The sequence below is a fragment of the Platalea leucorodia genome (assembly GCF_965183815.1).
Source record: "Platalea leucorodia genome assembly, chromosome: 4".
Classification (NCBI taxonomy): domain Eukaryota; kingdom Metazoa; phylum Chordata; class Aves; order Pelecaniformes; family Threskiornithidae; genus Platalea; species Platalea leucorodia.
In genome coordinates, this window is record NC_138826.1 from 1219008 (window position 1) to 1231260 (window position 12253).

General features: G+C 40.1%; 1 protein-coding gene across 5 annotated transcripts in view; it reads right to left on the reverse strand.

Moving 5' to 3' along the window:
- PPP2R2D (protein phosphatase 2 regulatory subunit Bdelta) overlaps nt 1-12253 on the reverse strand; it is a 30690-nt gene that overhangs the window by 3106 nt on the left and 15331 nt on the right. For 2 of the 5 annotated variants that reach the window (XR_014227834.1, XM_082308237.1), the window contains exons 4-9: nt 9441-9606; nt 7629-7741; nt 4673-4850; nt 3664-3828; nt 2035-2204; nt 1855-1946 (exon numbers count right to left, since the gene is read on the reverse strand). Coding sequence is in view for 4 of the 5 variants with exons in the window: in XM_082308237.1 (XP_082164363.1) it covers nt 1855-1946; nt 2035-2204; nt 3664-3828; nt 4673-4850; nt 7629-7741; nt 9441-9606 (884 nt within the window). In the remaining variant the exon portion in view is untranslated. Of the gene's footprint in view, nt 1-1854; nt 1947-2034; nt 2205-3663; nt 3829-4672; nt 4851-7628; nt 7742-9440; nt 10876-12253 lie in introns of those variants that run through there. The other 3 variants (XM_082308238.1, XM_082308240.1, XM_082308239.1) reach the window with 2 other exon arrangements.

Here is a 12253-nt window from a genome sequence, read left to right on the forward strand (position 1 = left end):
TGAGCACGCCGATGGATTAATTATGAAAAATTGCCTTGAATCAGTAAAAGAAACCCCTTGTGCGAATGTCTGATGCAGCCCTGCAGAAACAATTCAGACTTTCTGTACAGTATCAAACTTGCTTTCGAACGAGGCAGAAAAAAAATTGCATCTGAAAATGCTTTCATATATCTAACTTCCAACGAACAGCTTGTTTGTAGCTCTCACAAAAAATACGCCTGAAATTGAGGCCGAATTGTTCATTATTTTCTGTATTGAACACTTATCTCTACCACTTGAAACTGGAAAAGCCGTTTCGCACATGGCAGAAGTCCCACAGATTGTCAAAACCGCAACCACCTCAGCCCTGTCATCTTATTTGCTGATACAAGTTGTCTTCATGGCATTGAAGTATTAATGACTCGGAGGAGAAGGAGATGCCATTACCACAACATATACCAGTCAGATCGTACTAGGGAATGCGCCGAGTCAAATATTTTTTTCTTTTTCAAAGGGAGAGGAGCATCACAACTTCTATGCCAACAATTTATGTTCTTATGTTAAAATGAGATGACCTTGCTTTGACTTTTTTTTTACCCCTCCAAAAAAGACTGAGTGGAGTTGCTTGAAAAACCCCCATGGCAGTAAGGGTCAGTCTCCTTGCACTTTAGCTTAGTGAAAAACATCCACCACTTATTTTATGCATTTTATGTTAGATATTGTAAATACCACTAGCAATTTTTTCTTCCTAAACTGCCTGATACAGTATGATTTCTCCCCTCAATAACTCAAAGCCACTTGCAACGTGGTATTTAGAGTAACCAGTTTTAACACTGTTTACTTAAGAACTTAGTCGGTACGCGGCAGGCAGCGGTACGCGGCAGGCAGCGGTGCGTGCCATCTCCGCTACCCCTGCCACAGCAACGTAGGTAGGTGTCACTCTCTTTGCTGGCTCCGGTGCACAGCTTACGAGATCTGACGTCCCTGGTCGCTGTCCCCATCTAAACTACGGGGTGGATCTTTTGGTCGTCAATATTTGGCAAGACTTAGGCCAAAGCTTGTTTCACAGGCTGATCCTGCTAACGTCAAATCAAAATTGATACCTTTTCATTGAACAGCTTGCAAGCATTTGGTAGCAGACAAGTCACTGGTTTAGGTATTTCAGATATACTCATAAAACTACTACTACTACTACTACTACAAAAAAAAAATCCCCAAGGCAAGTCAACACAAAGCATCTGGGTGTAAGATCCAGATCTGCCACGATCTTATCCGTGGGTTCTGAAAGCATTTTAACAGGTAGCTGACAATACCATAGCTAGGGGCAGGAGTCATACGCTACGCGTGCCAGTATAGCGCCTTTGCTACCTGATTCTAATGCTTCTACAACTTGCAGGCAAGACATGTATTTCCACTGTTTGCAACAAATACAAGTAATTATCTAACGCGGTTTTATCTTCTTTAGCCTACAGAAAACACGGAAAGAAGATTCAATTTGCAAGACACTGAATGCGTGTTCTTGGATACACTTTAAGAATGAAACCGAGTCCCACTTTCATGGCTTGAGATGGCCAGTCTTGACTACATGAAACTGCAACAGTAACTCATATTAGAAGCAAACTGACACACACAAGTTTATTCCACTTCTGCAACTGGAGGGTGAAGGATTGAAGAATGAAGTCTTTTTGCAAAAAGAAAACCAAAAACAAAACCCCAAACAAAAACCACCCCCCCCCGCCCCCGACCCAGTTGATTTGAATGGAACTAATTACATCCTTAAAGTTAAGTCCTGCTTATGGGTTTCAAGACTGGAAACCCAATTCTTAATGCTGAGGGAAAAACAAAAAACCAAACCCAAACGACCCCCCTACTTACCTATCAGAACCGTTCCAGCAGCATTCAAATTTGTCGAAGATGCAGTCATTTTCATAAAGGGAACAAAGCTTGCTTCGAAGATACTCATGAACCTTTTTGAACATTTAAATTGGTATTAGATATAAAGGAAAAGAAGAAAAGGGAAAGGAAGGGATATTTAAGAGAACTTGAACACCATACTTGATATGTCTCTACAGGCCTGTTTTCCATATTGAGATCCCACACTTTAACAGAAAGGTAGTCTCTTGTCATCATGTATCGACCACTGTGACTGAATTTTACATCAGATATTGATGATATTATTTCTGAAAAAAATGATCTGCTGCTAGGATCTTCAGGTTCTTCAAAAACTGTAGATAGAAAACACAATTACAAATGAAACCAACACCAAGTTTTACAGCTTCGAACATTTTTCAGTACTTGGGAAGTTTTAAATCAATATACTAGTGTCTTTTTAAAGAAAGTTGCTGTTTAAAACTTTTTAGAAGTAATCTCTTTTTAAACAATGTCATGCTCTTAGGCAGCTAGCAATCTGATGACTATCTCCAACATTCTCAGCTGGAGCACAGCATCAGCAAACTACAATTCACAGGTCTTAGGGAGGAATCAGAGAAAAAGAAAATTAAAAAACAGCACATGGGTACAGTAAACGTTACAACTTATCTACAAATCATGTTGAACAAGAGCAGATGAAAACACCAGCATCCCAAACACAATATCTTAATGCATGGCCCCTGCATTTTGAGACTACTGTGCAGCGTACTTTTCTTCAGATCTGAACAAAAGTTGTACAACACAACCTACTGAAATGAAATATTAGTATCTACACTTGAAATGCAATTTGTATGGTTTTAGAAAGCAAATAAAAACCCGCATTATTTAAATTGCAGCGTTGATCTCTGAAGTTAACATGTCATGACACAAGCTACCCAGAGCTATTTATTTCATTTTTGAATAGACCCCTTTTAACAGGATGTTATTCAGCGACCAGCAGTTAAGAAATAAAGTGCTTCTAAGTAATTTAATGCAACACTAGAGTCAAATAAATGCCGTGGCCTAGCACTCTACATTTCCCATTGCACAAATATTTCCTTCCAAGAAGAAAACCTTATCTGCACTATGAAAAGCTTACCTGCAAGCATCAGTATGGTAGGTCACCCCACAGGACTAGTAATACTAATAAACCACAACTATTACAGTAGCAAACAAGAAACAAGAGGCTGCGTGCAAGGCACAGGCAGTTATCCTCATGACTTCAACAGAAAAGCCTTCCTCACCTACGTAACTTTACGTGGCTCAGCAGACTAAAGAGCATTCACCTTTCACCCCTGCAAACTCGCTTCAAATGCGGCACGTAGTCTTAAGAATTAATTCTAACCTAGGAGCTGCAAATGGTCACAAAGTAAATGGATTCTGGCAGCATCAGCCCAGTTTCTAATGCACAACGGTGAATAAACTGCCCTGAACTGGCATTTGATAAGCAGATACCTTTGAGAAGCACCAAGACTGAGTCTGGACAGAAGACAGGTCTCACTGGTGCCAAAAGCACTTGTTCCCATCAGTTTATGATGCATAAATGGGTAAACAGGAGCAGAGTCAGATCGTCAATGCTACACTTCTGCTTGTTGATGGCCTAGAACAAGACAATTAAAATGTTCCATTCTACAAAACTACCACCCCTTACCTCGTATGCTCTTTACCAATAAGCAGAACTCGGTATGTTTGTTTAGAAGCAGAACACCTATACACTCTTATCTTGCATGAAAACAAAGCAAGAAACCCATAAGCCAAAGACACGTCCTAACTTACATTTTGAATGCCTGTCACAGAGGGCCGAAGAACGCATGTCACAGAGGCGAATGGTTCCTTTGCTACTACTGTAGACAAACACGTTACAGTGATGAGGGTGGAACTCTGCAGCAGTAATCACTTCTGTCAGCTCCTCCATGTTAGCTGGCTTAATATCTACAATATCTGGGAAGGGTTTTGTAAAGACGTATAACATTTCACATTGAAATCACTTCTAGCAGATGAGTATTAAAAAACGTTAAAAATACAATGTAGAAAACCAGGGCAAGATCTTAATTTCCACCATGTGCAATCTACACAAAGTAAAGTGACCTGAGTGGATTTAAAAATAAATAAACCAAAATAAATCTAGATTTTACAAATCAACTCTAGCAGATGCTGGAGATAATTTCAGACTCTTCTCAAGCCTCCTTAATGCTTCCTATTGAACACTGAACATACTTCATCTATTTACCTAAAGCTTTAGAAAACTTGTGTATGACCTATTTAATATTTAGTATTTCTGCAACTTTTATTTTACTGCAGATTTGTCAATGTAGGACATACTATTAGCTTTGGATACACAGGCTTGCAAAAAGATGTGAAAATTATTTCTGCAGTTAATTATATTGTTTAACATGGAAAAAAATTAGAATTTCGAGACCTTCAACTTTGGAAACAAGTATCTACAGTAAGAAAGGATCTACTTTTCAAATCTTTCAACTCTTATTTAAATTGACTGAACTCCACAACTAAAGGATGCTCCCCAAATTCCTCAATTTCTCTTTAGAAATCAAACCATCTATGATATTTCTACTGGCAGTTTTCCATTGAAAGAATGCTTGCACTCAAGAATGAATGAGAGCATCCTAAGGCCTGCTTTCACTGTATTAAGCCTCCAGATTTTAAAATCCTGTATTTTAATCCCTAGGTGCAAACACCTACTCTAATTAGTAAAATTAAAGTGATTCTCTTAAACATACACAACTTAGATGTGCCCCAGTGTTCACAGAGAACCAAAAAAGGATACTAAAACTTCTATCTGTGATTTCTAAATGCCATAGGTTAATTCTTAGGTCATCTGCAGAAAGGTATGTTTCATGATCACTATTTACTGAAATAGAGTTTATGTGATAAGTATGTGCATTTGCAAATATCCTTCTGGGACTTGCTTCTACCATTAGGTCCATGGGTTTCAATATTGGCACCTGAAACATGAAAAAGAACAGTCAATTTTGGCGTAAAACTGATTTCTGATTCAGAAGATATTAATTAGTTGCACACCACGGATTTCTCTTTTGACTTAGTGTCTAAACACTTTTCAAATCCACTGAGCAAGAAAAGTAATAAAATAGCCTATGAATGCTGACTTTGCATACTGCCAACACAAAACCTCAGACACTGACTTCTGCAGGAGTTACCTGTCAAATACAGCAGCTTCGTACCTCATCCAACAGGGAAATGGGGTGTGTTTATAACGATAGTAAAAGATTATCTTCTTTTGAAGCAAGGGCTTAAAAATGACCCCCACATCTTAGAGGGGTGCTTGTGAAATTGGGAAGAACAGTGTGCAAAGAAAATCCCCCGTTTGTTCACTGAAGAGCCAGTACGATTTCAGGAACACGTGGATGCCCTGTTTCCACAACTAGCTGATCTAAAGGGTGCCGTGGTCTGCCAGGGTCAAGCGGATTAAGCTTCCCTCTAGCTCCTCCTCACTGAGCAGCAAGTGAATAGTTTAAGGTTGCCCAAGGACGTGCTCCGCTGTCCCAGTACATACAATTCAAGAGAACACTAACTTACATCATCCAACCAAGAAAAAAGTTATGACAGTGTCCAAGACAATCTGTCTTCCTGGAACAAGAAACAAGTTAATCCAAGAGCTCTGTAATTGCTTTCACCATGTTTGTATCTCACAGTCTGTTTACATCAAACTGTAATGATTAAAATTAATCCATTACTTTTTATTAGGCAATTTTCCTATCTCACCACACGAGTCTTTCCTAGCCTGGCTGTGAAACCTAAAATGCATTAATGTGCATTATCAGGAATGGTACTTAGAAATGCCATGGTCTCTATGCAAAGGATGCAGCTCTGAAGTGCTACTTCTCTTCCACGTCTACTTCTTTATAAACAAATGGGGATTATATTTCTGTAACAGAATATGCAAACAAAGCCCATAAAAGCCCAAGGTGCATACATTCCAGATCTCTAAAACCTGATCATTTTAACACATGGAGGTAACTCTAGGCAAGGTTTTTTCCCCTTCTGCCAATCGCTGCTCACACTTGGTTCATTCCATCCTCTCTTCTGGTAAGGTGTAGTGCCTGGCCAAATTTGGAAGACTATCTTTTAAGAGAGAGGTTCTTGCTTTTTGTTGCTTCCCCCGCTTCGGCTTGATGATTCCTAAATACATTACAGGGTTTAAAGCAGATGCTAATGTGCTCCTTCAGTGATCTAGCCAGTAGCTTGTAAGACCATTAGGCCATATTCTGGACTCTCCACGTTCCCAAATGGGTTGTCTACTCCTACATAAGGGCAAGGCTGTAGAACCCAAAATTTCACCTGTACCTACTTCCAGCCACTGGGCCAAGGCATCGTATCATAATTTATTTCCTTGTTTTTAGATATTTTCACTAGAATACTCAATCAGATCTCAGCTCCCACATGCTGAGTAGAAAGACACTTTCCAGAGGAAGCGGGTATCCTTTCCCACATAATTATGCATTAGGCTCACGTATACCTAAAGGTTCAGTTCAATATTCAATTTAAGCAAAGGCAAGGCAAAAAACCCCAACAAAAACATGCAACTGTCTAGTCCCTACAAGTGTCAGGAGTGGCATTGGCTTTGAAAGTAGCAAGAGTCGCAGTTCAACTCCTATTTATGGTAACAACAACAACATAAAAAAACCCAACAAGAAAACCCCCAGCCCCACATGATTTCATTTCTTGAGCTCCTGCTTTAAATGACCCCAAGTTGGAGCACTAACCCTACCAGTACATCACTATGCAAGTGGAAAAAGGACTATTCAAGTATACCTTAGGTTTTCCAAATGCTCAGAACTTGCCTCTAACAAAGACACCTGCTACCTAACCACAGAAAACCCCGCACCCTGTTTAAATTTTTGAGTCTTGTTCTTAGAAAAAGACCAAACAAGTTCAATATGAGCAATACTGAGGAAAAAAAGATTATCAATACCATCAAAGCCAAATTCTTCCTAAATTCAGAATGGCACGTGCTTCAAGCCAAAGAGAAGGCCCCTACCTGCCCGTTTCGCAGAGCAGCGCTGCGGGAGGACACAAAGGTCACCCTGGGCACCCGCTGCTCCCTGCCAGCCAGGGGCACAGGCACCACCGCGCCACCCGCTATGGCTAGTCGCGGCCAGGAAGAGAAGTCAGTCCGTTACGGTCTCTGAAATAAATGCATTCCCCGCACTCTTCTTCATGTGGCACTAAGACATTAGGCTATCTTGAGAACACAGCAGGATGAGTCCATGCTTTCTATGAACTGAATACACAGTAGTGCAGCCCCAGACAGAGATACTCCAAAATGCTGTGTTTTCAGGCTTGAATAACAACATTTTGTTATATTTTATTGCTGTCAATAAATCAGTACATCTTTTTCTACAATTTGCATATACTGGGGTGGATGAAGGCTGTCTCTAACATGATATTTCAATTTTAAAAACCAGTTTAAATTTAAAATGCATTTAAAATATGCTAAGATGTTCCAAGAAAAGAAACCAACAAACTATCGGGAAGCTAATAATATAATCTTATAATCATGAAATTTTGCCTCAAGTTTTCCATAGTAACCTTATTTAATAGTTACATACGTATAATGAAGCATCTCCATTTTTTATAAAGTTTTCCACGACCCTGACCAAAGCATCATTTTTAATCTACACATTTCAGTTGACAACTTTGGTGATACAAAGGTAGAGAAGTACATGCAAAAACATATTTAAAGTCAAAGAGCAGAAACATACCCGTAGTGCTGTGATTCTGAAAGGATCCCTAAGTCTTCCATCTTCATCTTTTAAATTATAACCTTCGGCTCTTTTATCCCTTTCACTTATTTTCCATAATTTAATAGTTTTATCTAAAACCAACAAAAATTCACATGCTTGAGAATGAATTAAATTCAAAATAAAACCACTAAATAATGGAGTCAGCAGAGTGGATACTATTTATCTCTCTAGGTTTCCACTGCTTGCAAGAGAAAGGACCCTGCTGGAGTCCTTTAAACAACAACGTAATATGGAGTACAGCCCTCCCTACCTACACTTGCAGTACTCTGCCTTCAGCTATATTGTTTAGCAGAATTGATACATGAAAAACAAACAAAAAATATACCAGATACATGCACTTGGAGGATGCGGATGGGAAATGCATGAAAATATCAGTAAATGGAGAGGAACAAAAGACGGATTCCATTTTAACTGCAATGTAACGTTCAGTTTGAACACAAGTTTCCGCCTGGACAAGAGGGCCCTGTGCCTACCGCCCACCAAGGCCACCCTTCACAAGGGAAGCTTCACACACCGATTACCAAAACTCACCGATAAGCCCTGTATGACCATCGGAATTATTCTGAACAGATAAATGCTAGGGAAGAAAACCCAGCCAACCCATGAATTACACCAACTACCTTCAGGAAAACCAAGTTTGTCCCAGGTGTCTGCTAAGAGACCCCCGAAGGCAGTAAGCGAGAACGGGAGGTGCCCCTTTGTTTTAGGGTTCCATGCCCAAAGGCAGGTACTCCCCAGGTCTTACCAGGGGAAGCCTTTCCAAGTGCGGAAAGTAACCATACACCAAGGGTGAGATCCTTAGCTAACTGGAAACAAACCTCTCCTCCCCGAACTACTGCCTGTCTTTAAAGCATTTAACGTGGCACAGTTTAAAGACTGCTTTAACTTTCTAAGACTTACATCGAAGTACGATTATTTGAATTTCAAAGTCCAGTACACAGAAGTCATTGCCGCTTTTAAAATTTCATACAGCAGGCAGGCTATTAGCCCTTACATAAAGTCATTTAAGTACAAGGCAAAAAGTGATCCAAACAAACGTATCCCTCTGACAATAAGAGCAAGTTTTTCCGTGCACAGCTCTGCATTTACATTTACAGCTTGCTCCATGATGCATCAAAATAAACAGACCTAATACCTAACCACTACTAAAATACTGGAAGAAATAAATAAACAAACACACACTTAAGTGCATGAAAACTTGTCATTTCCAACTTGTAATTTTTGCACTGCTTCCATGTATTCCAAGGTATACAGTGAAAATGGTATAAATACTCCTCCTGGAGCGATTGCTGTCTTCTAAACAGTCCCTTTTCAAAGTGCACATGATGTTTTGGTATTGGAAAAGCAAAAAGAGCATTGTAACCACAGTGTTTCAATTTCAAATGCTTTTATTAAAAACTCATCTAGGATCACAAAAAATTACGATGGTCAAGTAAAATTCAGACTTCTGCTACAGTTCAGCATACTGGGAACCCGTTTATACAGAAACTGTAAAGCAGAGTAACAGGGTATATAAATTGCCAGCACGGCCTGCATATCCACAGAACGTAGCTCTGTAACTATGCCTATTCTGTTGCTGCTTCATTATTTTTACATTCATAAATCAGCAATTTACAGAGTATTACAATCAAAACATATTCCGCATATAATTAGAAAAGACATTAAAACCACCCCAAAACACTCCAGAAAAAAACCCACAAGTGGATCACAGGTGAGATAATATTCAAATGACATAAAAAAATTCTTTGTGCAAAAATAAAGTGTCCTTACCATTTGTAGACAGCAGGAAATGAGCAGCATTCTGTTGTGGTAACCACCTAATTTTATTAATTTTTTCCTCAATTTCTAGACTTTTCAAGTAGTCAAACTCAGGTTCGTGACTCTGAAAGGTACTGTAAACATTATATTCTCCCCTAGAATGAGGACGGCTTTTATTCTGCAAGGAAACATAATATTTCTTGAAGCTGATGTTACTTGGTTCATTAGGAATTGTACATACAAACCAACGAGTAGAAATTGTCAATTAGAAAGTAAACTTTTTACAACAGATCTTGATGAATTTTACATTTTTACTCTATGATACTGTATCGAGTTTAGCATCAACATAGTGCACACAGACTTCTTTTTTTAAAAATGTATCATTTTATATAAATGTGTGTACTCCTAGAACGTAACACATCAAAGCACTTTGAAGAGGCATGCGGTCTGCAAAGGAGTTCCTGCCTTTGCTTGAAGAGTCCTAGGCTACGCTACCTCTCCCAAGCGGTTTCGACAGAACTGGAGCAGAGAAGCCAGCTACATCCTAAATCCTGAACCACCAGCTCCGTGCAATCAGCGTCTGCAGGTCACCTAATCGCCATTCCCCTCCTTTTCCAAAACTCACTCCTCTCATCACCACAATATAGTCATAACGCAGGGTTCCAAACTAGGAAACAAATGTTAAAGGACATAGGACATGGAGAGTAATTAAATGTTTTTTATAGAAACACGATTGCACAAAGTCATTCTGCTGAAGGGACAGCAAGATCAAGCACGAGTATTAGATCTAGCTCCTCTCCTACTCATTTTAACACCTGCTGTGTCCAGAAGTGGCATCGAGGCTTATAATTAAGCTTTGACAACCTTTTTTATTATAAAAACTTGAAGGCTGGAATTACCACAGTTTCATCTAAGCCATTCTATGGTGCTCATCATGATGTACCAAAGACTATTACAAATACACTAACGGCTTTTCCCCTCGCAGAGCTAGAAGACCCCTTTGTATTATCCCTATTTGGTGGATGGTAGCAAGGAACAGAGATCAAAGTCACAAGTGTCCACAGATGCGCAGTATCAGATTTGAGGCGACTATGATCAGGCTTTTCAAATAAGTTAATGTTAGACAGTGATTCGTGTCTGGGGAACAGCCCACTTGTAGAGCTGCAGTGCCCTGAACCTCTGAAAAAACAAACTCCCAGACCACAACTGGCAATCGCTCCCTCGAGAAGCGGCATGTCACTCACTCGCGGAGGCCGGCAAGCGTCGGCGCAGGAGAAGCCCAAACTGCGCTGGGACTGATGGCACCTTGCCGTGACCGCGGAGCCACCAGCAGTGACTCACACCGCCGAGGACCGCTAGGCCAACGTAAGGCTGCAAGGGCAACCTTTGCTCCGACGCTTCCTTACGTGTCCACGCTTGACTTGGCAGCTTTGATAAGGTTATTTCAGCTAGTTTCCCCCCCCCCCTCCCCCCCGTAATCTCTCACAAGGATGGCATGAGTTAATTCTGAGACTTTACGTTATTTTACTCCCTATCTGCCATTTAACTTTCAAGCATTTTGGACAGGATCCTCTCAACTAACGCTATTCCGTATAGTTACCTACATTACTTACCGAGCCACCCGCATTTTGAGCGGGCTCCCTTGTCTGGCACTAGGCAGTGGTCTCTACTCACAGATTTGGTAGGAATACTCAGCTGCTCGGAACTACAGCAATGTCGTATGAGTTCAGGGCACGATGCACAACATTTCGGCCTGCCTTCCCAAATTAAAGTGCATGGGGAATTTTATAACTATCCTAAGCTGTTATTAACCTAGTTAACCTTGTCTAAAATCCACACCATTTAAAAATATTGGTTGTAAGATTTTATTAAGGTTCCGGTATTATATACTTATTTTAGATTTTTTCCTCCACTCCAGAAAGTCTGCAGTTTGGCACATGACAAGAGAAACAACTCTTATGCCCAACTCTTCCCTCCAGCTGGCATGTGCTCCCAAGAAGACAGTGGAATATTCCTGTGTGGATAGCCTGACTTGTTGCTTGCTTTTTTTTTTATGCTATGAGGAAATGACGTGACAGCTGGGTTTTGACTTACAGAACAAGTGAGCACGAACAGCTGAAAGCCAACCAGTAACAGTCCCACTCTAAACAAGCATCAGGGCAGTCAGAGATCCTGAGCAGGTGGACACTTTTGACCTTGATCTCTCTCTGCCTTAGTTAAGTCTATACAGCAGACTAAATGATAAATGAGCTATGAGCTGTCTAGGTGTGGTGGTATAACATTGCAGCAGCTTTTTCAGCAGTAGTATTTTCATTTCACTACCTCTCAAAATCCTCACAGTAAAACCGATAGGTCGCCTTTGGTAAAATGTTTCATAAATAGTATCACAGTGAGGATGACATGCAAAATATTGGATGGCTGTTTGTTAACTGAGCATCATTTGAACGACACCACAAAAGAAGTGGGATTCTGCTGAAAAAAAAAAAAAACACAGCACCTAAAGATTAGTATACTTCATGCACAAACAAGCTGAATTAAAATTCCATGATCAATTTTGTATTTCTGATCCGGGAGAAGGCTCAAAACAAAAGGCTGAAATTCTCCTCAGCTCTTCAAAGGAAAGGATAAACATGCTCTTCAGTGGCGGGGGAGAGGGCGAGAATTGCCATGTGGAATATTGACTTTTTAAACACAATTCCAGATTTCTCCTAGACATGACAATCCATGACAATTATTTTTTCAGCATTTAGTGCACTTTTCCAATACGCACTGTTTCTCTGGACAGAAAAAGCTCAGTGCTATATCTGCATTGATGAATGGACAGA